Source organism: Lissotriton vulgaris, unplaced genomic scaffold, assembly GCF_964263255.1.
Source record: "Lissotriton vulgaris unplaced genomic scaffold, aLisVul1.2 SCAFFOLD_2054, whole genome shotgun sequence".
Classification (NCBI taxonomy): domain Eukaryota; kingdom Metazoa; phylum Chordata; class Amphibia; order Caudata; family Salamandridae; genus Lissotriton; species Lissotriton vulgaris.
Window position 1 is genome coordinate 342,837 of NW_028251103.1, and position 24,155 is coordinate 366,991.

At 48.0% G+C, this 24,155-nt stretch overlaps 1 protein-coding gene across 1 annotated transcript in view; it reads right to left on the bottom strand.

The window, feature by feature from the left end:
* Nucleotides 1–24,155, bottom strand: part of LOC147663027 (C-type lectin domain family 2 member B-like) — a 105,320-nt gene that overhangs the window by 46,422 nt on the left and 34,743 nt on the right. The window contains exons 3-4 of the mRNA XM_086950719.1: nucleotides 17,668–17,858; nucleotides 7,522–7,625 (exon numbers count right to left, since the gene is read on the bottom strand). Of these exons, the coding sequence (XP_086806845.1) occupies nucleotides 7,522–7,625; nucleotides 17,668–17,858 (295 nt within the window). The remainder of the gene's footprint in view (nucleotides 1–7,521; nucleotides 7,626–17,667; nucleotides 17,859–24,155) is intronic.

Consider the following 24,155-nt stretch of genomic DNA (forward strand, 5'->3'; position numbering starts at 1 on the left):
CGGCCTGCACCGCTCCCCTGCCAGGGCTCGGCCTGCACCCCTCCCCTGTCAGGGCTCAGCCTGCACCCCTCCCCTGTCAGGGCTCGGCCTGCACCCCTCCCCTGCCAGGTCAGGGCTCGGCCGGCACCCTCCCCTGTCAGGGCTCGGCCTGCACCCCTCACCCGGTCAGGGCTCGGCCTGCACCCCTCCCCTGTCAGGGCTCGGCCTGCACCCCTCCCCTGCCAGGTCAGGGCTCGGCCTGCACCCCTCCCCTGCCAGGGCTCAGCCTCCACCGCTCCCCTGCCAGGGCTCGGCCTGCACCCCTCCCCTGTCAGGGCTCGGCCTGCACCCCTCCCCTGCCAGGTCAGGGCTCGGCCTGCACCCCTCCCCTGTCAGGGCTCGGCCTGCACCGCTCCCCTGCCAGGGCTTGGCCTGCACCCCTCCCCTGTCAGGGCTCGGCCTGCACCCCTCCCCTGTCAGGGCTCGGCCTGCACCGCTCCCCTGCCAGGGCTCGGCCTGCACCCCTCCCCTGTCAGGGCTCGGCCTGCACCGCCCCCCTGCCAGGGCTCGGCCTGCACCCCTCCCCTGGCAGGCCAGGGCTCGGCCTGCACCCCTCCCCTGGCAGGTCAGGGCTCAGCCTGCACCCCTCCCCTGCCAGGTCAGGGCTCGGCCTGCACCCCTCCCCTGTCAGGGCTCGGCCTGCACCCCTCCCCTGTCAGGGCTCGGCCTGCACCCCTCCCCTGCCAGGTCAGGGCTCGGCCTGCACCCCTCCCCTGCCAGGTCAGGGCTCGGCCTGCACCCCTCCCCTGTCAGGGCTCGGCCTGCACCCCTCCCCTGCCAGGTCAGGGCTCGGCCTGCACCCCTCCCCTGTCAGGGCTTGGCCTGCACCCCTCACCCTGTCAGGGCTCGGCCTGCACCCATCACCCTGTCAGGGCTCGGCCTGCACCCCTCCCCTGTCAGGGCTCGGCCTGCACCCCTCCCCTGCCAGGTTAGGGCTCGGCCTGCACCCCTCCCCTGCCAGGTCAGGGCTCGGCCTGCACCCCTCCCCTGCCAGGTCAGGGCTCGGCCTGCACCACTCACCCTGTCAGGGCTCGGCCTGCACCCCTCCCCTGTCAGGGCTCGGCCTGCACCGCTCCCCTGCCAGGGCTCGGCCTGCACCGCTCCCCTGCCAGGGCTCGGCCTGCACCCCTCCCCTGTCAGGGCTCAGCCTCCACCGCTCCCCTGCCAGGGCTCGGCCTGCACCCCTCCCCTGCCAGGTCAGGGCTCGGCCTGCACCCCTCCCCTGTCAGGGCTCAGCCTCCACCGCTCCCCTGCCAGGGCTCGGCCTGCACCCCTCCCCTGTCAGGGATTGGCCTGCACCCCTCCCCTGTCAGGGCTCGGCCTGCACCGCTCCCCTGCCAGGGCTCGGCCTGCACCCCTCCCCTGTCAGGGCTCGGCCTGCACCCCTCCCCTGTCAGGGCTCGGCCTGCACCCCTTCCCTGTCAGGGCTCGGCCTGCACCGCTCCCCTGTCAGGGCTCGGCCTGCACCCCTCCCCTGTCAGGGCTCGGCCTGCACCGCTCCCCTGTCAGGGCTCGGCCTGCACCGCTCCCCTGCCCGGGCTCGGCCTGCACCCCTCCCCTGCCAGGTCAGGGCTCGGCCTGCACCCCTCCCCTGTCAGGGCTCGGCCTGCACCCCTCCCCTGTCAGGGCTCGGCCTGCACCGCTCCCCTGCCAGGGCTCGGCCTGCACCCCTCCCCTGCCAGGTCAGGGCTCGGCCTGCACCCCTCCCCTGTCAGGGCTCGGCCTGCACCCCTCCCCTGTCAGGGCTCGGACTGCACCGCTCCCCTGTCAGGGCTCGGCCTGCACCGCTCCCCTGCCAGGGCTCGGCCTGCACCCCTCCCCTGCCAGGTCAGGGCTCGGCCTGCACCCCTCCCCTGTCATGGCTCCACCTCTGACCCTGCCTGCTGCTCTGAGGTCTGAGTAAAGAGAACCAGTCCTGGCCCCCGCTCTGTCCTGACTCTGACTGATCCACGGCTCATCTGTAGTTTCCCCCGCCTCCAGGCGCTTTACGCAGTCTGGGCCGGGGACTTATGGTCGCCAACTTTCCATGATCACTCCACAGGGCCCTTTGCAGGAGCGTGTGGAGGCCCCTGTCATGCAGAGACCGCAGGAGGGGGGTGGGGGTGCGGGCGGGGATACTCTGAGGCATGTGGAGCATTTGTGAGGTTTAATTCTAAGGTTTCCTCCTCTGAATCCGGCCACAGTGAAAGCTGCAGCTCGGCCTCAGAGTGAGTTCCTTGAGTGCGGTCACCCCTCAGGCTGTATCTGAGCTCTAATCCTTTGACCACCCCCTGGAGGAAGCCCTAACTGCTCTCCGATCCGAGAGACAAGTTTAGAGAATGATCCGCTGCGGGATCCAGATGGAATGAAACAATCTTCAACTTTGAAGCTCTAATGGTAAGTATCAGTGTTTACTGTGAATAAGGCCCCGCGTCCACAGACTGCCGCAGGCCCTGGTCCAGGGGGTGCGTTTTATCGATATAGCTAGGTTACTTGAGATCTGATCTCAGCTTCACCCCCTCACCTACACATGCTGGAAATAAACACTGTATTCAAAAGGGAGGAGGCAACAAAACAGTGACCTTTCACTGGGAAGGGCAGCCCTTCGACCTTGCCAACAGAATCACTGCCACCCAAGTTGTGGTCTTGTGGACTAGTTTGAAACCTAAAACCACGTGACAACTTTTGATCCCGGCATCCCACTTGGCCAAATTGTGTGATCCTAAGAAATCACTTTTGAACTTATTTCCATGTTTGTGGTTTTCCAACATTGGAAATATTTAGAAGCAACATAAAAGCTGCTAGAAAGTGTGGGGTTAAAACTAAATATAGACTGAATATGCCTTGGGGGAGTGGAGAAGTGCCCAGCCTCATGGTATAGTCACTAAAATGCAATATGTCAGTGAATGCAGCAAGTAACAGTGTGAAACCTTCTCTAGTCTAGTATTTTAACAAATGGTTTGATCCTGGGCAGATGATACTGTCCTTGTGCCTCTGTCCACTCATCTGACTGAATGTAGCAGCAGTCGGAAGCACACCTAGCACAAGAAATAAACACAATGGGCATGGGGATATAGATTTCAGAACCAGACTCCATTGTAAAGTGTACATTGTGTTAGCCTGACTCTAGCTGTTCCCCTTCATGAGCTTCAAATGTGATATTTACACGTTTTCCTGACCTGAAGGTACATTCAGCTTCAACAAGGTTTGCCTGTTAGTTTATCAGCAGCATCGAGACTTGAGTCTGGCCAAGATGCCGGAGAATATCTCTGGCTCAGGGTCTTCCGGTACAAAGACAAGATATAACTCTGATATGTGCACAGAGGTGACACATCTAAATATTACTGGTTCTGGCTGGATTCTTCCATTAAGTGTCAGTCCTGCTTGACATCCACAATCAGTTTGATCAGATAGATTACACGTGGTCAGTTTATTATATAAAAACTGAGATCTGACCCTTCAGGTTAGAGAGGTCTCCGCCCGAGCTCTCAAGAGAGGAGTCAGATCCCAGATCACCGCCTGCTGTCCTTCCTAGGCCGACGTTGGACACGCGGAGCAGTAACTGAGTTCAGCTGAACTCCACTCACAGAAGACGCCCTCCTCTTTGCCAACCCATTATATTCAACAACAGTGGTCCCCAGAAAGTGAGATGGAAACCAAAGAATTAATATAGACTCAATCGTAGCTATATTTCGTGGATTTATCCAGCGGGACAGAGGTTTAATATTTACTTGTAGGTTTTAACATAGTAATACCAAAAAGACATAAACTGGGACACAGTCCTGTATCCTACTCAGCAGATAGAGTACAAAACATGGGAAAGAACAAACAGGGTGCTCAGGCAAAGCTTGGTTTGTTTCACAAAGAATATTCAGTGTTACAAAAACAAATCATTACAAACACCTTTACTTCAAAATGAACGAAGGTTTCTGTGCGTGTAAGGTGTATTAAGGTGTCGATGGCGTTTCGATCCGTTTAAAGGAATGAGCGGATCATCATCAGGACATAAATTCCATGCCTGTGAATAGAGATAATTACCAGGTCAAGTACGAGGGGTGATTCCTTATAGTGTACTGTGATCGGCACAATCGCCGTTTCAATGATTATCTGGTGCTCCATAGCAGAGTTCCTTACCGGGTGATTCCTGGCCAGAGCCATCACAGCAGCACCCGTCTCACCGCGCAGCTACCTCGACTTAAGTTCTGCTGCTAATGAGGCTCTAATTCACAGTTAAAACCTACAAGTTAATATTAGACCTCTGTCCGGCTGGAGAACTCCACAAAATATAGCTATGATTGAGTCTATATTACTTCTTTGGTTTCCATCTCACTTTCTGGGTACCACTGCTGTTGAAAATAATTGACTCCCAAGGTCCCTGGCCGACTTGTTTGGGTTCCCTTGTTGTACAAAATATATTTGGCCCAAGTCTGACAGCACACAGGCCCTCCGTGTGGCAGGCATGCAGAGAGACAATTCTAACACTTCCCCTATAGAAAATGTTACTCTAGGTGTCACGCTCTCAGAGTAGTGAGTGATAACAGTGGGTGCAGGAAAGAGGGAACTGGGTGCTGAGTTCAATGATTGATTAATTTGTTGGATTCATGTTCATAGTAAGCCTAATAATGGCATCCAACCGCATATGTTCCGTGGTCATAGCTCGTGTACTAATGCATAGAATACTGCAATACATGTTTTTAAACATACATTGTGTCATTGTTAGCACAGATGCTCGAGTGTGACATTCTAAGTGTGAACGGTGTGCTTCGTGCTCACCACTGCGTCCTGGGGGAGGGTCTGGTTGGTTACCAGCACGCGCATCCCCTCTCGTAAGACTGGGCAGAGCGCGGGTCTGCAGAAAACTAGAACCCCCTCTCTCATGCATAGTGGCCGTGATCGCCCAATGCAGTGAAGGCAGAAATGTGTTAGGGGATGAAACACTCTGGACACTCATTTTTTGAGGTGGATGTTTTTGTGTGTGCTTGACTTGGGGGCGGTATGTCCTTTTGCAAACAGACCAGTTAGGTACAATGACTAGGATATTATATGGCTTGCTTTTTCTTGATATTTGTGCTGTAACATACCCCATGTACTTACCTTTTTCAAGCAAAAATCTTAGTAGATGTGTGCTGTAAAACCCACCATGAGATTCAAGTTTTTTTAAACAATTCATGTAGGGGGCAAACTCTCTTACCCAACACCCGGATCTATGACAGAATTTCGACAGACAGAATTTCGACCTACACAAATATCGGCGTAATTTTATCGATAGCAAAAATATCGACGCCCTATGTACAACATGGTAAGTACCAAAATATCGAAAAAATAATATCGATGTTAAAAATATCGTTGTCAAATATATCGATTTTTTTTGGATTTAAAATAACATAAAAAATACTGTAAATAATACTTATTAATTACTTTAACTTATTTAAATATATGTAATAATGGTAAAAAAAGAATAATACATATTTAATTAAAAAAATAAATAATTAAAAATCATATATAATATATACTTACTTAACAATAATTACTATTCCCACTCCAGTGAGTGCAACAGTAGGGAAAACTGACCCTGAACCCTAAAAATACCCCTTTACCCAAAAACCTAAAACTGACCCTGAACCCTAAAAATACCCCTTTACCCAAAAACTGAAAACTGACCCTGAACCCAAAAAATACCCCTTTACCCAAGAACTGAAAACTGACCCTGAACCCAAAAATACCCCTTTACCCAAAAACTGAAAACTGACCCTGAACCCTAAAAATACCCCTTTACCCAAAAACTGAAAACTGACCCTGAACCCTAAAAATACCCCTTTACCCAAAAACTGAAAACTGACCCTGAACCCTAAAAATACCCCTTTACCCAAAAACTGAAAACTGACCCTGAACCCTAAAAATACCCCTTTACCCAAAAACTGAAAACTGACCCTGAACCCAAAAAATACCCCTTTACCCAAAAACTGAAAACTGACCCTGAATACTAAAAATACCCCTTTACCCCAAAAACCAAAACTGACCCAGAACCCTAAAAATACCCCTTTACCCAAAAACCCAAAACTGACCCTGAACCCTAAAAATACTCCTTTTCCCAAAATTAATTATTAAAATTAAATTACTTCCCACCCAATTCCCCTATAAACCCACAACCCGCTCCAGTAGTAAAACATATAATTTAGTTAAAAATATACATAAATTATCAATTAATTATTCTATTAATCAATTAAAATAATTAATTGCCAATTAATATTTAATAGCAAAATAAATTAATCATTAAAAAATAATTATTTAATTAGAAATACATTACTTCCCACCCTATTCCCCTATAAACCAACAACCCGCTCCAGTAGTAAAACATATAATTTACTTAAAAATATACATAAATTATCAATTAATTAATCAATTAATCAATTAAAATAATTCATTGCCAATTAATATTTAATTGCAAAATAAATTAATCATTAAAAAATAATTATTTAATTACAAATAAATTACTTCCCACCCTATTCCCCTAAAAACCCACAACCCGCTCTGGTAGTAAAACATATTATTTACTTTTATATATTTTTTATTTATAAAAACATATTAAACACATATTATAACAATTAATTTAAATACTTAACTAAAATTTCTAACACATATTAGTAAATCGAAATTACTTACATCGATATATATGCTATCGATATAAGTAATTTCGCTATTACTTACCTTAGGGTCGATATTCTGGCCATCGATATTCTGGACATCGATATTCTGTCCCATCGATATTAGCAACTCGATATAAGTGTAAGTCAAAATTAAAAATTCGATATTTTGACTGTTTACCCCAACACCCACCTCTTCCAGTTCAGGTTAGTTTGTGTTTTATACACAGGTCTAAAACTTCCACTCACCACTTTTAAAATTCAGCAGCTGCCACTGGGATCAGTCAAACCCAATGCGTGCTGGAGAATATGTTTTCACCACTTTTAAAATTCACCAGCCGCCACTGAGATCAGTCAGACCCAACGTGTTCTGGAGAACATGTTTTCACCGCTTTTAAAATTCACCAGCCGCCACTGAGATCAGTCAGACCCAATGTGTGCTGGAGAACATGTTTTCACCTCTTTTGAAATTCACCAGCCACCACTGAGATCAGTCAGACCCAATGTGTGCTGGAGAACATGTTTTCACCACTTTTAAAATTCACCAGCCGCCACTGAGATCAGTCAGACCCAATGTGTGCTGGAGAACATTTTTTCACCACTTTTAAAATTCACCAGCCGCCACTGAGATCAGTCAGACCCAATGTGTGCTGGAGAACATGTTTTACAAAAGTGCATCCAGTGCTCACTTCGTATGATACGGGCACTTGGGGCAAGTCCGCGGTTGGTGGTCACGGCTTCCCAAGGGAGCCGGCTGAGCCCATCGTGATGTTTATTACTCACTCATGTCTCTAAATCAGAGATCACAACCAGTCTAAATACAAACACAATGTTCCTGAAAAAAGTGACAGGCTCTCACAGGCTGCTGCTGCAGGCGGTCCCGTTCGCCCATTGGATTCCTTCTCCGCTTTTCCTCAGACCGACCCATGGATGGTGCTCCCTGGAAATGTCCAGCAAGAAATTCTGCAGGAAGGAAAAAGGATTCAGCGCTGTATTTTTTTTTACAGTTTTTAACAATTTAAAATGGAAGGAATTAAACAATCAATATTTATCTCGAGCAAATGTCTTCGCTCATATAGTGGGAATAGAGTGAAAACATGTCTGATTAAACACATTTTATAACAATACTTGATTCACAGTTTTGTCGTCAGTGGGGTGGGTATAATTTAGTTTTATCATTTTGTGTTTCTTAGTTGGCCTAATGGCTAGGGCGGTCGGCCTCAAATCTGGGGAACCGGGTTCAAGTCTCAGCAATGACGCTCAACATCTTGTGATTCTGGCCAAATCACTTAATCTCCCCGTGCCTAACAAAAAATTAATGTGTCCTCGTGTAGCCCAACTGGTGCTTTGTAAAGCGCTCTGATATTCGACACCTTCGGGTCAAGTTTGCGCTATATAAAACTCTGTTAAAAAATAAAATAATAATAATTTAAAAAAAGACAAAACAGTTGAGATCTATTGGCTTTGCCCATGCTTGTTCAATTACTTGATGAAATGGACAACCAGAAAGATGGGGTATAAGCATTCCTAGCATCGCCATCACATCAAACGATGAATGGATTAAAAATCAAAAGTAATTGTGCTCCGCAGCATTTCTGTCCAGCCATATAGTGTCTCTTACGCTGCCTTGCTGCTAAGAAGGTATTGTGTAATCGGTTGAAAATGAAGAGTGAATGCTGTTCTCAAAGTTGCTTGGGTGCAGCAGAAAGCATGGTACACCTCTCATTGTCCTGCGTCAGCCGTAGACGTGCACGAGACCAAACCCGTGAGCCTCTTTCTATGCCGTTGCACCGTCCACAGCAAATACAGCGAACTCGGAACTTGCCTGTGTGAACGCTCGAGTGGATTCACAGCTCATGAACACAGCTCTGATTACGTCTGCGCGGTTATCATTGTTTCTGAGCTCGGCTCTCTGCAGGTCGTGCACTAACTCAGAGGAATTACCAGTTAACTCATATGAAACTAGGCCCACGGCTGAGTCCTCCGTCACTGAACACCTTCGCAATGAGGCTCCTGTTTTCAGTGGCGCTCTTGGAGTAAGGAGAAAGGCAGACGTTTCACTCCGAATGTTTCTGTGTTATTGCATGAGTTGCAACAGCGCTGCTTTGAAAGAGGGATACGTGATTGCCTCTCTGTTTCTGAGCTGTGTTGCCTGCAGTCCACCCACAAGCGAGCTAGGAGGCATTGTACATAAATCCCACAGGTGCACATCTGTGCGCCCACGTGATTGCACACTTTGATAATAGGACCTATAGTCCAACAGCATATATTTTCGGGCAGATAGCATTGTATGTTTTACTCAGTTTTTATTTAAATCAGCCAGAATTGAATCTGTCTACGTGTAGCATGCGTGTAATTTCAACTACTCACCTGCAAACATACGCCTATGCAAAGGTGTAAATGTACAACTTTTCATAATTCACTTACTAGGTTCTATGCTTGCAAAGCCAGGCGAAATATAACAGCTTTCCAGGCATACCACGGATACAGTCATGAGGCCTCTGCCAATTCACAGCAGCAGCTGATGTATTGCATATAATTCATTATTCTCAAATCCAGTGTTCATACCCCTTGTCCAATTTTGAATACACTTTATAAAGGTCCCTTTACTGGTGCAATCATTTCTGGGTCTGCTGCTCCCAAAACCCCACTTGGGTCAACATGTGAATATTTCCAAAATATTTCCAATCTTATGTGCACTCAGCAACTCCAATCAGTAATAATTTAAATACCTTTGTATCATAATATTGCTGTATCCAAACACGTGTTCAGTTGAGATTCAAAATGTTAAAAAAATCTTATCATTCAAGATTGAAACATCCATTACATGCATACTTTAACCATCATATATCTTTTTTTAGAAGCACAGCGTACGCGTTCCGTTTCCTTTAGAAAGGTCATATGCCCTGATCCCGGAGGAAGGAGATGGTATGTGGCCATATACATGAAAATCTGCCTTTCTTCAATGCCAGTTGAGGATGCGGGTGGAGCTAGTGGAGGAAGTGGGTGGAGCCGGTAACAGTGGGTGTGGCCTTGGACAAACATTTCAGCACCTGGACTTCATATTTTACAAATTAAGCACTGACGTTATTGGGATTTCACAGCTTGGGTTTGTCTGGTCAAGGAGCCATATGCGCTCATACCAGGAACTTCAAACCACATTTTTTATTTTTATTTATTTATTTTGAAAGTTTTATATAGCGCGAACAAGATCTTTGCAGATATCAGAGCGCTTTACAAGGACAAGGGGGTCATAGAATAATTGACTGTAATAGTTGAGGTAGTTAGGTACAAGGTGCATAGTTACATAGGTAGGTCAAATACAAGAGGTAGGTCAAAGGTGAGGTAGTGTCTTCTATCATAGTGTAGGTACAAGGTGCATAGTCAAACAGTTGCGCCAATAATATAAAAGTACAAAAATAAGGAGCATATACTTGGTTAAGCGATCTTAAAATGCTTAGCATGAAGATAGGCATAGTTGAGGTAGGAGATGAGTACAGGGTGTATAGTCACACAGGTGCATCAAAAGTACAAGAGTAGGGATAGTTGAGGTGGTGTAGGTACAGTATGCAAAGTCAGACAGGTGCATCAACAATATAAAAATGTACAAAGAGGGAACGTATACAATCAAATAAATCGATAATACAAGTAATACAAATAGTCCAAGGGGGCAGGTAGTACAGAGCGGATTCTTGAGAGATGGTTTCAGGAAGGAGTGAGTTCCAGTTCCTGGGTGCCATTCATGAGAAGGAGCGTTTATAGGTTTTTTCCTACCGAAATCTTTAAGGCTTCAGCAGAAGATTGTTTGTGCTTCTAGTAGTTCTAGAGCCACCAGAAATTGTCAGCTTTTGAGTGAGGTAGGCGGGTGAGTTCATGTGTACAGCTTTGTGTGTCATGCAGGCTATTTTCAGATGTATTCTGGCTTCAAAAGGTAGCCAGTTCAGGGATTTAAAGTCAGGGGAGATATGCGAGTGCTTTTTTGAGCCAGTGATGAGTCTCGCTGCAGCGTTAAGGGACGCTCTTAGGGGTGCCGTTGTAGTTAGGGGGAGCCCGCAGAGGGCGGTGCTACTGTATTCTATGTGCGGGATGACTATAGATTGTACTGCAGTTTGGAAGTCTTTGGCTGGAAGGAAGGGTTTAAGTTTTCTCAAGGTATTGATTTGAAAGTTCGCTCCTTTCGTTGCCTTGCTGATGTGCTGCTGCATGTTGAGATTGGCGTAGAGTGTTATGCCTAAAGATTTTGCTGAGTCTACGATGGTAGGTTGTACATTTAGAGCCGTTAGGTGCTTAAGCCATGTTTGAGCGGTAGAGATTTTTGCGGTAGGTGAGATCAGGAGGAACTCAGTCTTCAGCGCATTGAGTTTGAGGTGATTCTCTGCAAGCCAGGATTGGGTGTTTCTAATCGTGGTGTTCAGAAGCATGATGTCCTTGGGAGATTGCATTTTGAGATAAAGTTGGGTGTCGTCGGCATACATGTGAAAGTGAACATTGGATGCTTGTAGCAAAGTAGTGAGAGGTTCCATAACTAGGTTGAACAGTGTTGGGGAGAGGGAGGATCCTTGAGGGACGCCTAGCGATACAGGTACCGGAGAGGACATCAGGTTGTTGCTTTTGAATCTTTGAGACCGGTTGTGTAGAAAGGAGGTGAACCACTTGAGAACAGTCCCAGATATGCCCATTCTTGTGTTTAACAGATCGAGTAGGTTCTCATGTTTAACTGTGTCGAATGCTGAGGAGAGATCCAGAAGGATGAGGAGGCAGGTATCGTTTTGGTCTAGGATTTGGAGGGCGTCGTCAACTATGTGAGTCATGGCAGTTTCGGTACTGTGCCCTGCTCGGAAGCCTGATTGATGAGCGTTGAGGAGATCAAACTTATCTATGTGTTTAGTCAGTTGAGCTGTACGCAATTTTCCAACAGTTTAGCGAGAGTGGGAATATTTGTAATAGGACGGTAATTGTTTAGATCAGTGGGGTCTGCTGTTGTTTTTTTTAGTAGCGGTGTGACTTGTCCGACTTTGAGGGCGTTAGGGATTGATCCTTGTTGAAGAGAGCTATTGATAATCTTAGTCCAGAGTGGGAGGAGCAGAGGGGTAAAGTCTTTTACAGCGTTAGCAGGAAGAGGGTCAGTGAGGTGATTGGATGGTTTCAGGGTGACAATATGATGATCTGACCAGTCACAAGGTTGGATTGACTCAAGTTGAATAGCGTCCTCTTTGGAGATGATGAGGTCGAGGATAGAGCCTTTCTCATGGGTCGGGCTATTGCATATTTGGGTGAGATCAAGGGCGTTGAGGAAGATTTTGAGGCTATTTACCACTGTGTCACTGCTGTCATTCCAATGGAGATTGTAGTCGCCAAGGAAAATTTGGGTGTTTTGCCGTCCTGAGTTGGTTGAGATTGTGTCCATGAGTTGTTGGAAGAAGGAGAGCTTGTCCCCAGGTGGGTGGTATATGATGTGTAGTGAGCATACCGATTTGCTTTCGCTGATGACTTCAAGGCAGAGGTATTCACAGGAAGTAAGAGAGGGGCGGACGCTTTAAAAACTGAGAGGTTGCTTCTGTAAATACAGGCAATTCCACCGCCTGTCTTTTTGGACCTGTCAAGTCTAATGATACAGTAGTTGGGGGGACTAGGATATCCATGATAGGTGCAGAAGATTCAGACAGCCATGTTTCAGTCAGAATGGCTAGATCCGGTTCCAGAGAAATGATGAGATCGGCGACCCCCGCGGAGTGTCTTTGGGCCGATCTGCAATTGAGAAGTATGCATTTGAGGCTAGGGGTGCAGAGGGTGGAGGAAGGTTCTATAGTGAGGGGTACATTTGTGAGGTTGTTGGGGACGGAGCCTCTGTTGTTATCCTTTTGGTGCCTGAGGGGGTTAGAGATAATCGTTGGGATGGACAGTTGGTTGGTGTCTAGGTGATTTTGGGGAGCCAGGACGTAAGAGTGGAGAAGGGTGTGTATGTCATGATCTGAGATCGTATTGGTAGTGCGTCTGGGGCGATTGGTGGTATTGCGAGAGGGGATAGAGGTCCAGTGTGGGGAGTGTTGTGTGATAAGGCGAGAGGGAGGTGAGGAGGAAGTGTTGTTAGGTGTAAAGGGATTATTGCGCTTGGTGGTATTGCAATTGCGATTGATGTTGCGATTGGTGGTATTGCGAGAGGGGATAGAGGTCCAGTGTGAGGAGTGTTGTGTGGTACGGTGAGTAGGAGGTGAGTGGGAAGTGTTATTAGGTGTAAAGGTGGTGATGGGAGGAGGGTGTCTGGGGTGTGTGTTGAGCAACTCTTTGATGGAGTGTAGTTCTTCTTTCATTTGGAGGAGGGTGGACATAATCATGTCCAAGGTGGTGTTGGGCGCGGATTTGGGGGAGGGTACTGGCGGTGAGCAGGCGTATAGGTTGCTGAAGAAGGGGGGGCATCGGGGAGGAGAGGTGGAGCTGGTGAAGGGGTTGGAAGTGTTAGAGAGAGGATTGGTGTTAGGGGTGGTGTTGGCGTTATTGGGAAGGGCATCAGTGCTAAGAGGGGAAGGGTGAATGGGGGCGGTGTGGAGGTTGGGGGTGGGGGTGGAGGTGGGATAGTGGGGAGTGAGAGTGGGGGGTGAGAGGTTGCAGGAAGGGTGAAGGCTAGGCGTGACGGGAGTGCTAAGTGTGGGGGGGGAGATAGGCGGAGAGAGAGTCATGTTGTGTGGGGTGCAGTTGGGGGAGGAGGGGTGTTCTGAGAAGATTGGTGTGAAGGACGGGACGGGAGTGCAAAGTGTGGAGGGGGATATGGGAAGCTGAGCGGAGGTACGAGGGTTGGTAGGGGGGATGGGGGAGCGGGTGGTGTATGAGGGGGCTGTGTCTGTGATTGAGGGGTGGGGAGGGGCAGCTGCAGCAGGTGGGTAATTGACTATGGTGCTGGGTGTGAAGGTGAGATGAGTGTCGTTCTGGTGCTGAACTGGGTTAGGAGGGTTGTGGGTGGGTGCTGTGACGTCAGGGGTGGTAGGACCGGGGGTGATATGAGTGTAAGTCCGAGGATTGGATAGGTGCTCTTTGAAAGTGGGGAACAGGTTGTCAAGTAGTTCCAGGTTCCTGTCTGTCGATTGAATTAGGACAATCCCGTTATTGTAAATAGTGATGGTGGTTCTGCCTGGGAAGAGATGGGATGGTGTGATGGTGAGTGTTAGGCCATGGGCGGATTTCCTGGTGGTGGAGACGGTGAGTAGGGTGACAAACGCTTTTTTCCATTGAGCTCTGCGTGTGGTGTGGAAGATGATATCGGTGTTCAAGGGTCCATTGACCGATGAGAAGTAGGTGTCGGCAAAGGGGGTTTCTGGGTGGGACCTAAGGAGGTCGTGTTTAAAGCGTTTAACGGCTTTTTGGTGAGCAAGGGTGGGTAGTTGATTTTATATGTGTGCTTGCCGATGGGATCCATGTTGGTATGGTGGTATAGGTAGTGCGGGAGGGTGAACAATAATGATATGCAGGAGCAGGATGCAAATGCAAACACGACAGGTTACATGGATCAAAAATGGCACTAGTGGGCAGAAGTGCCTCTAGTGAGCAACCAGCATATAAGAGGTACCCTAGGGAGCAAAGGTGACACTAGTGAGTGACCAAAATGTATGAGGTAGCAGTCGGTGCATTACAGGAGAGAAGAGTGAAAATGGGTGCAGTTGCAGAATTGTGCAGAGTAGTGCAGAATACAATTGGAAGTATAGTACTCATAAAATATGAGAACAGAATACAAATGCAAACAATCGGTTACATGACTCAACAATCAAAAAGTGACATTAGTGAGCAACCCAAAATATATGAGGTAGCAATCTGTGCAGTAAAGTGAACTGAGTATAGGTTACAGGAATGTACAAAATACAAGTAGGAGTATAATACTACAATAAAAGGCAAACATTCTGGCACAAAATGCCAGTAGGAGTATAATACTGCAATAAAAGGCAAACATTCTGGCACAGGAAGGTGTAGATACAGAGCTGCGCAAAGTACTCGGTATTTGAGATTAGTCTAAAATGATAAGTTATTAGTGTATGTTCAGATAATGAAATTGACTAATCCATGATGGCCGCCCAAGAGAGAGACTAGTCAAAGATGGCCGCCAAAAACATATGCCTTGACCAGCCTCGGATTGGTAACGAGGGCACTCGGGCAATGCCCGAGGGGCTGGTGTCTAGTTCGAGCTGTGGGCTGCTTTTTTGAGCATCCTGGGGACCGATTTTGGCCGTTTCTACATTGTTCGATGCCGCCAGTGGCCCAGTGGGTGCCTGAGTGGCTTTCTGGAGGTAAATGGGCATCCATTATCGCCCTCTTATCAACAGCATAGGTGTCAGTCCCTTTCTCTCCCTGGGCCGGCCCATTAATATATGTATACTGAGTGGGGCAGGGGGCCTGAGCAAAAGTGGCCTCACTTGTTTTCAGGTGTTTCATCAGTGCAAACTAATCCGTGCATTTTTTTACCCCCCCCCTTTTTTTTAATAACATTTCGCTGAAGTAGTGTTTTGCAAGGCAATATGCAAATGTGGGCCACTTTTTTTCAGGTTGCCCGGGCCGATTTTTAATCCCAATCCAACCCTGGCCTTGACCCATGCACAATTGTATAAATACCTCCAACTAAGTCTTGCACTTCAGCCATATCTCTCTCAAATTGACTCACTCCCGGAGTTCAGTCCACGAGAGACTATGCTGTTGATGGGGGATTTGGGCAAAGGGGGAGTCACAAAAATGTATCGAACCTTGATGATTAGTACACAAGGCCCCCTAGACCACATCAGGGGCCAATGGGAGGCGTGGCTGGGGCCTCTGAAGATGACCAATGATGCAACGCACTGATGGACACAACCTCTTTCAACGTACGTCTGGTCCAGAGATGCTACTTATACAGTGCCTATCATTCGCCAGCTAGTCTCCACCAGGCAGGACTGCTTCTGGAGCCCTCATGCCCTGGGTGTGGTGATGCTCCTGCAGATTTTTACCATGTGGTTTAGCTGTGCCCTTTAATTCAAAGATTCCGATCTGCAGTAGTGGGAGAGTTAATGGAGGTGCTGGGATGGGAGGTCGCCAGGGCCGTTTCTGCCATTAGGCAGGACTAGGCAGGACTAGGCAGCCGCCTAGGGCGGCAAAAGGTGGAGGTCGGCAAAAACATGCAGGCAGCAGCAGCACCACGAGCCAGCAGTGCATCACGAGCCTCGGAGCCTGAAAACTGTACATCCGATTCCAGGGTCTGTTCTGCTAGAACATCATCATTCAGGCCTGCTGCGTGTGACTGCGAACATTTGTAATGAGTCCTTACTTGTAATTTTAAAAGAGTCCTGTGATTGAGTCTATGAACTCATCTCGGTCCTCATGGCCCCAGAGACGGGTGCACAACTGTGAGGGATATGGATGTTGGCGTGGGTTTCATTTGTTTGTTGCAGAAGCAGGCCCTAACCCTGCTTATACTTTTTAAAACAAAAGCCAGGAATGGAAACATGGAGGCAATAAGGCGAAGCTGCTCCTAGCTTGCACTAAAGACGTGCGTGGAGGCATCCGAAAAAAATAAAAAGAAGATAGCGAGCCTCTGAGCCACAAGCTTTGGCAAAGCCAATAGAACTGATGTTAATGTGCAAATTATTTAAACTGTATGTGTGAGTGCCTGTGCTTCATGCAATGCCAGACCTATTCGTTTAGCCAATGCTATTATATTTTAGATTCCGGGGCTGTTTGGATAGAAGTTTTTGAAAATATGTGTGTTTATGATCACGCACATTTCCTGACAAAAAGAGCAAAGAAGCCTGATGCACAGAAAAAAATAACGATTTTCTTTCTGTATGCAATGCACACATAAAATGAAAAACATAATGTGCAAGAATTCCCTGTGCTTTTGAGATGTACAATAATCCGTCCTGCATTGCAACGAAAGCAGGAGTGGTGCATTAAACATCCAGTAGCAAGAGGTGGGAGAGGGAAATTCTCCTCCGGGCTACTCTGTGGATATTTTGTAGACTTGGCTACAATAGGTCTTTCCGAAGCTGCTGTGTTTAGCCAGGCCTAATAAATAAAATAAGGTAGACATGGAGACATTGAACCAATAGGGCTTAGAGAGTAGTGATTGGTGCAAAGGGTGGGCAGAACGGTGTCCCTGGAGATCTCACATGAATCGACCTTCTACCAGAGCTGGAAAGGGTTCCCTCTGGCTGGTTCGTCTACAATGATGCTGAGAGAGGAAATGTATGTAGCAGTGTCTGTTGCCTATACATTATTCTCCAGGTACATTGAATAATTCCTCTAGCCTGGATGATGGGGGCGATAGAGTTCGTAGTAAAAGGGAGGGGGCGGCATTTTTCAATTCTCGCCTAGGGTGGCCAAACACCTAGAAAAGGCCCTGGAGGTCGCCCTCTCCCTCCTCATGCTTTTACTGGGGGTCCTTGAGGGCTAGGAGGGTACAAGGGCTGACCGATCAATCCTGGGGATGGCCCTTATGGTCTCTAAGTGAGTTACCGCTGCCTGTTGGAGATCCCCCTTCACCTCCCACTCTCTCACAATGGCGCCGAGGGGTGGATTGGTGTGCACTGCAAGAGAAACACCTCAAAGAAGCTAGGGGCAGCCCCCTTGAACACGGCTGAGTATGGGCGAAGTGGCCGATAACTCCATGGGACAGCTTAAGGGTGGGAGTGTCATTGTCGCTGCTGCACTGCAAAATGTTGCATCGATTGAATGTCAATGCTTTGCAATCGCATTATGTCATTTTCTCGGATAAACCAAATGTGGATCACAATGTTCTTTTCTCTCATGGCATGAAACTCAATCAAATGTGTTTACCACAAAAAAAACTGACAAGGGGATCACCAGCATAAGGAAAACAAAATTATTCATAAGCGAGCGTGCTACCCAATTACTGGTAAGGTGGGAGGATGGGTGAGCAAGGTGTGCATAGGTGAAGCAAAAAATTGTTACTACATAGGGGGTCAACAATTAAATTAATTAAATACAAGGTAAATAGTCCTAAATATATTGTTTGCTTGTTTCTTGTCCTTACCAGATCCTCCTGGGTGTCAAAGAGCGCGAGGGACCCTTTCTGTGAGGAGCAGTACTTCTGGCTCTCGTCCCAATCCCCTTCCTTTCTGTACATCGCCGAGAAGTAGTAACATCTGTTTCTACTGTAGAGCCAGTCCAGGGGGCAGGTCTCTGAACAAGGAGGCGTTGGAGCGTCTTGTGATAAACTGTGCCCTAAAAGCAGAAAATGTGGAATAAACAGGATTGACAGTGCAAATCAATACGCGCAGTGTGCACGCAAACAGCAACATGCAGCACTCGTTTGTAGTGTGTGGCTTCTACATGAAGCCATTAGCAAGAACAGATAGATATGTTCCAGTTATTCACTGCAGTGAAGTCTCAGTGTTGCAAAGCTGTGCAGTGCCCTCTCTCCCTGCCTCCTCCTACATCCCAGGGCTGGAGACAGGGGAGGGATGGAGGAATGTCAGGCAGTGATCCGCTGCCTGCCGCGGGCTGACACTTACCTTCTGGAAGCCGTGAATGGTCAGACTCTCTTGACCTTCCCTGCCTCCTCCATCCTAGGTGTCTCCATAAACCTGAGAAGAGCCATGAATTGACCCGGAGGAAGCAGAGGATTGTTGGATCAAGTGTTGGTGAGACATAAGATCTCTGCCATCATCGAGAAGTCTGTTCTGTGACCGAGTCAATGCCAAGAACTCTGTCTGCAGTATGTGTGGCAATGGACAGGGATTGAGAACCCATATGGACGTGGGAATCTGGGATACCAGATGTTTATAAATATGTGGGAAGGGCAGGGGAAGGGAATACCTGAGAAACACCAGAGGGCAGAGGACATCTGAAATCCTGGAAGGGACTGGGAAAGGGTTGAGGCAGCTGCTGAAGGTAGGAGAGGCTGGAAGGGCATCAGGGGCTGTGTTATTGAAAGTGCTCAGGGTGCACAAGTGTTTGATCTTGCTTTTCCACTCACTGTGGCACTCTGGTGTTATAAAAGAGGCCGCCATCACTTGTGTAGTCCTCTCTGTGATACAGATTCCACTGGTGCACGTGCAGCACTGATTCAAACTCAAATGGGAAGTTCCTCATTTGCACTGAGGTCTGACTCCATGCAAATGAGGGGCATTCACCCCTGCACCTGGGCTGTGTTATAGACACTAGCATAGAGGCCATCAGAAGGCACACAGACTGTGCGTTACAGGGAGTCAGTGCATGCCTCCTGGGACACCCCTTGGAAGGGGTGGAAGGAGTACCATGGACTCTACAAACATCTCTTTGCAGGTGGACGCATTCGTTCACTGCACCGCTCTGCAGGGGATCCGGGCCTCCCTTTCAAATGCAGGCCAGCTGCCACCTGCACAGTGAAAGGCGGTCTGATGACTTCAAACAGCCAGTCCACCTTTCACTCCTATACCTCCACCGGGAAGGTATGAATTCATGACTGTGGTGGGGGGAAGAGCATTAACTCTAATCTAGCGCACTGAGTCTGTCTGCCCCCAGAGTCCCCAGATGTGCCTTGATGCTCCAGGGCAGTGCGCCCTGTCGTTAATATGGCCAGGTATCGCTAATATATTTAATGAACAACCCTGGGGGAAAGTATATTATGAAATGGGACATCTACCTTTCTGTTTTTTTAACTGGCTACAGAGCAAATATAGGTTACAAAAAAATTAAGAAATGCCAAATTTGATCCTAAGGGAGACCTCAAAAACCGGTGGATTTGGGTTTTTCTAAGGTTAGAACCCTTTCTCTGGGCACACACCCGAGAGACAAACCAGTCAGTACCTGTGGTTTCTGTGGTTCATACTGGACCTTGTTTTGATGGGGTTTACTTTATGTCATGAGCATTCCAGAGTTCTTATTGTGTGTGGTATGTGGACTTCTGGAATGACCGAGTTTGGGTGGACAGTTGGGTGGACAGTGTTTTGGTCGGATAATGTTTTTTGACGCTGCCATTATTCTTTTGAATAAAACTTCCCTCTTGAGGACTCCAGTGCCAGCATCTTTATTCTTCGCTGTAACACTGGTGATGACCAGAATGCCCATGCGTGTGGTGCTTCATAATTGTATTGAGAACCTGCAGGAATTCTGCCCCAATGGATTGGAAGGTTACTTTAAAAAAGTGTTAACTTTGTGCTGGGACAAGGAGCACCAACCTGCTTTTGATTTGATCAACTCCTTTTTGCTGCATGCCCCAGGTTTGATCTCCTACATTCCTGAAAAAAACTCTGTCACTGTTGGCTAAGGCTACTGGGAGATTGGTGTGATTAAGTTTGGAACTTTTGGAACATCAATTTCAAGTAGAACATCTACCTGGCGGTAGGAACATGAAAGCAGACTATTTTTCTGGCCTTCCTAGTAATGCTGGTTCTTTGTGTTCCCATGAGGACGATGAATGTTTTCTGGTGAGTGTGCCCTGGATGTCTATTAGGCATGTAAGTGAGAATGAGTGGAGAGAAGAGTTGTACAAAGATTGTGAATTTACCATGTTGAAAGGTTGGCTACATGAAGCTTTGCTGTCCATTCACTTTCAAATGTAGAGTAAAGTTCAGAGTGAGCTCTCTTTGGGAAAGGGTTTGTTACTTTGCAACAACAAGCTAATTCCTCCCTGCAAGAACGGAAGAGATTGGTAGATTAATCTCAGGAAGGGCATCTGGGAAAGACGGCTAGCAATAGGAGTTTGTGAAAAAAGTTTTGTGGCCCGTTATGGATAGAGATGTTGAGTAAATGATTAAAAGAAGAAGTACAGTGTACAGTGTGAGAAGGTGGCCTGATATGCAGTGCTCACTATTCTAGTGATCACTATGTATCAGTCCAACAACCCTTATTGATGATTGGTTGTAAGTCAACCTTATAGACCAGCTATCCTAGTAGCGTGGATACGAGCAGTCTTCGGGCTAAACTCTAGAGGGCGTGTTAAGCCAGCTGTTATACCATCACATATACCCCTTGAACACCAAGTGAAAGGACACCACACAAGTGTTATGAAAATAAACAGTGTATTTATTAGAATCACAACAGCCCTGAATGAATGAATGAATGAATGAATGGCGATTTATAATGCGCAAAACAATAACCCGCAGGTATCAAGGCGCCTAAAAAATGATCAGAGAATGATCAAAGAGGAAGACAGGAAACCTTACATATATGCTTGCCGAAAGAGAAGAGTTTTTAGAGCAGTGCGGAAGTGCTGTAAAGACGGGAGAGATCTCAGGTCCAGGGGCAGGTCATTCCACCACTTAGGAGCAAGAGTGGAAAAGGCTCTGCCACCCCATTTGGCTCTTCGTACGCGGGGGGCTGTCAAACGCAATTTCCCAGAGGAACGCAAATTCCTTCCGGGGATATAGTGGGAAATGATGGACCCAATTCCTGTGTCGCTGTTTTTGGCAATGGCTCTGTAGGTCATGCATAGAACTTTGAACCGGATTCGGTGTTCTACCGGCAGCCAATGCAGCGTTTTCCTGGCTGCAGTGGCCGAAGAGCGTCTGGGAATATCCAGGACAAATCTGGCTATGGCGTTTTGGACTACCTGTAAGCGCTGCAGCTGGCCTTTGTTAAGCCCAGCATACAGTGCATTACAGTAGTCCAAACGCGAGCCGATGAGTGCAACAGCAATTTGTTTTCTTGCCTGCAAGGAGAGATATTTCCTGACCCTTCGTAGGGTGTGAATCAAACCCCAGCAGGTGGAGACGGTTCTGCTCACCTGGCTGCCTAAGTCAAGGGCAGGGTCTATCAGCACCCCGAGGTTCTTGGCAGATGTTGTAGGGGAAGGGCATGTTCCTAGTGAGTCAGGCCACCAGTTGGCTGACCAGATGTTTTCTTTCCCCCCGAACACCATCACCTCAGTCTTCTCCCCATTCAGTTTTAGAGAGTTCTGAATCATCCAATGACCAACCGCCTCCATACAAGATCTAAACTTGGAGGCGATTAGTTCATCTGAGTGGGGAAGAGAGACGAGGATTTGAGTGTCGTCTGCGTAAGAGACTACCTCCATCCCGAACGATCTTATTAATTTGGCTAGTGGGGTAACATAGATATTAAAAAGGGTCGGGCTAAGTGCTGACCCTTGAGGGACCCCACATAGCACTGGTCGGGATGGAGATAGGAACTCCCCCAGCTTGACTCTTTGTTCCCTCCCCGTGAGGAAGGAGGTCAAAAGATCCAGAGCTGCGTTCTTCACCCCCACCTCCCTCAGCCGAGATGTAAGGACTGAGGGGGAGAGGGTATCGAAAGCCGTAGTTAGATCAAGCAGGACCAGGAGAGAGGTCTGGCCCTCATCTACTGTCGTACGGATCTTATCGAGCACAATGGTGAGGGCTGACTCGGTGCTGAATTCTCTCCTAAATCCATGTTGGGAGGGGTCTAGGCATCCCGAGCTTTCCACAAAAGCAGCGAGATGCTTGTTAAGATGTGCCTCAAGCATCTTCGCTGGGGCAGGGAGCAGAGAGATAGGCCGGAAGTTCTTTAAGACCCCCGGATCCAGGGAGGCCTTTTTCAACAGAGGTTTTACTACCGCCTTCTTCCATTCTATAGGGAAGATACCGTCTCTAATGGCTAGATTCATTACCTCTAGCAGCGGAGGTAGAAGGGTATCCCTACACTGCTTGATGACTTTCAGTGGGCAGGTATCCAGGGGAGAACCAGACTTGGTCTTAGATAGCAGTAGCTCAAGATCTTGCAAGACCAGCGGGGGAAAAGAGTCCAGGGTGCTTAAAGGGGAGATTTCTGTGGTAGTTAGACTCATCTCTACCCCGGGTGTAGATGCACTGAGATCAGCTCTTTGTTCCTCGAGGGCCAGGTGGATATCCTGGATTTTAGTGTGGAAGAAGGAGGCAATCTTATCACATAGATCCTGCGAAGGAATAACAGGGTCAGGGGCTTGCAGTTTCACCAAGGAATCAACAGTTTTAAAGAGCTCCTTCGGGGAGGAGAGCGAGGTGGTCACGGTAACAAAATATTCTTGTTTAGCCTGCACAATTTCAGCTTTATATTTTTTAACAAGGAGTTTATGAGCTTCCTTGTTCTTGAGGTCCCAACTAGCATGCCAAAGCCTCTCCTTTCTCCTCACTTCTTGCCTAAGGAGCCTAAGGGAGTCGGAGAACCAGGGGGCAGATGGTCTCTTTCTGGCTCGTCGCCGAGGTTGTACTGGGGCCAGTTTATTCAAGGCCTCGGTGGTGACCTGTTCGAAGTGAGCTACTGCAGTCTGAACGTCATCTAGGCCTGTGATAGCAAGGCTTGCAGCCCAGGGCCTGAAAGAATCACTGTTGATATTCCTGAAGTTTCTGGCAGTCTCCATTAGGTGGTTCCCTTTTTTACTGGAATCCATCCTATGATGTTTCAAAACAAAAGGGACCGCCAGATGGTCAGACCAGGATAGATGAATCGGGTCCTTAGTAGTCAGACGGGGGTCATTGGAAAAGATACCATCCAAAGTGTGTCCTGCACGGTGTGTGGCTCCGGTAACACGTTGCGTGAGCCCACATGACTCCAGGGCCTCAGTGAGACAGGAGGTATCAGAAAGGTCAAGCCGTTCTAGGTGGTAGTTAAAATCACCCAAGATGGAAAAGTTATCTCGGCCAAAATAGGGTTCAAGGGACTGGAGGAGGTTGTGCGTAAAGTGGGTTCTCGAGCCGGGAGGTCGATAAACTAAGATACCGTTGAAGAAGGGGCGTTGCGCTTCCTTTATTGAAAAATAAAGTGCTTGAAAACTGTCAGGAAAATCGGGTATGGGAACGATATGGCATTGTAGGTGATCTTTGTGAAGGATCGCTATCCCCCCTCCCACTCGTCCCTGTCTATCGAGTCTGGCCAGGCAGTACCCTTCAGGGACCGCCTCGATTAGATCAGGGTCGGATGAATCCTTAGCCCATGTTTCGGTCACAAACACTAGAGTGGGCGTTCTATCCAGTACCATCTCCTTGAACATAACCTTGTTCTTGACAAGGGAGCGGGCATTAACCAAGATGCCCTCTATTCCTACTGTGTTAGGACTGGATATGACGGGGTGTTCAAAGAGAGGATGGATGGAGGCGGAGTTAAGAGGCCTAGACGTGGAATAACAGCCACATCGTAATGGGAACAAAAAGTCATCCGGTTCATAGGAATGTGAGCAGCGTTTTTTACGAGGTTTTAGGGCCAGCATTTGGCTGAAAGAGTAGCTGCATGGGAGAGAGAACATTTTACCAGAGTCCAGGGGCCAGCCGTCCAGCGCGTCCTCAGCGCGGACGGGCGCAGACGGGCTGGACTCTGGCGTGACTCCGGCGGGCGTCCGGCGCATCCGCTAACGCATCCGCAGCCCTGTACTCTTTATGAGGACAGGGTACTAAGCACACAACAAAACTCTTATGAAAATACTTGAGTTCGCACAATTTACACAAATGCCCGAGGGGCACGGAAAACCATATACTACAAAAGTGGAATGCGAAATTACTAGCAGGTAAGTACTGTACTAATAGGCTTTGGAATCGCTAGGACTTGACTACTGAACCTTCAGATTACTAATAGGAGGCCTAGGGG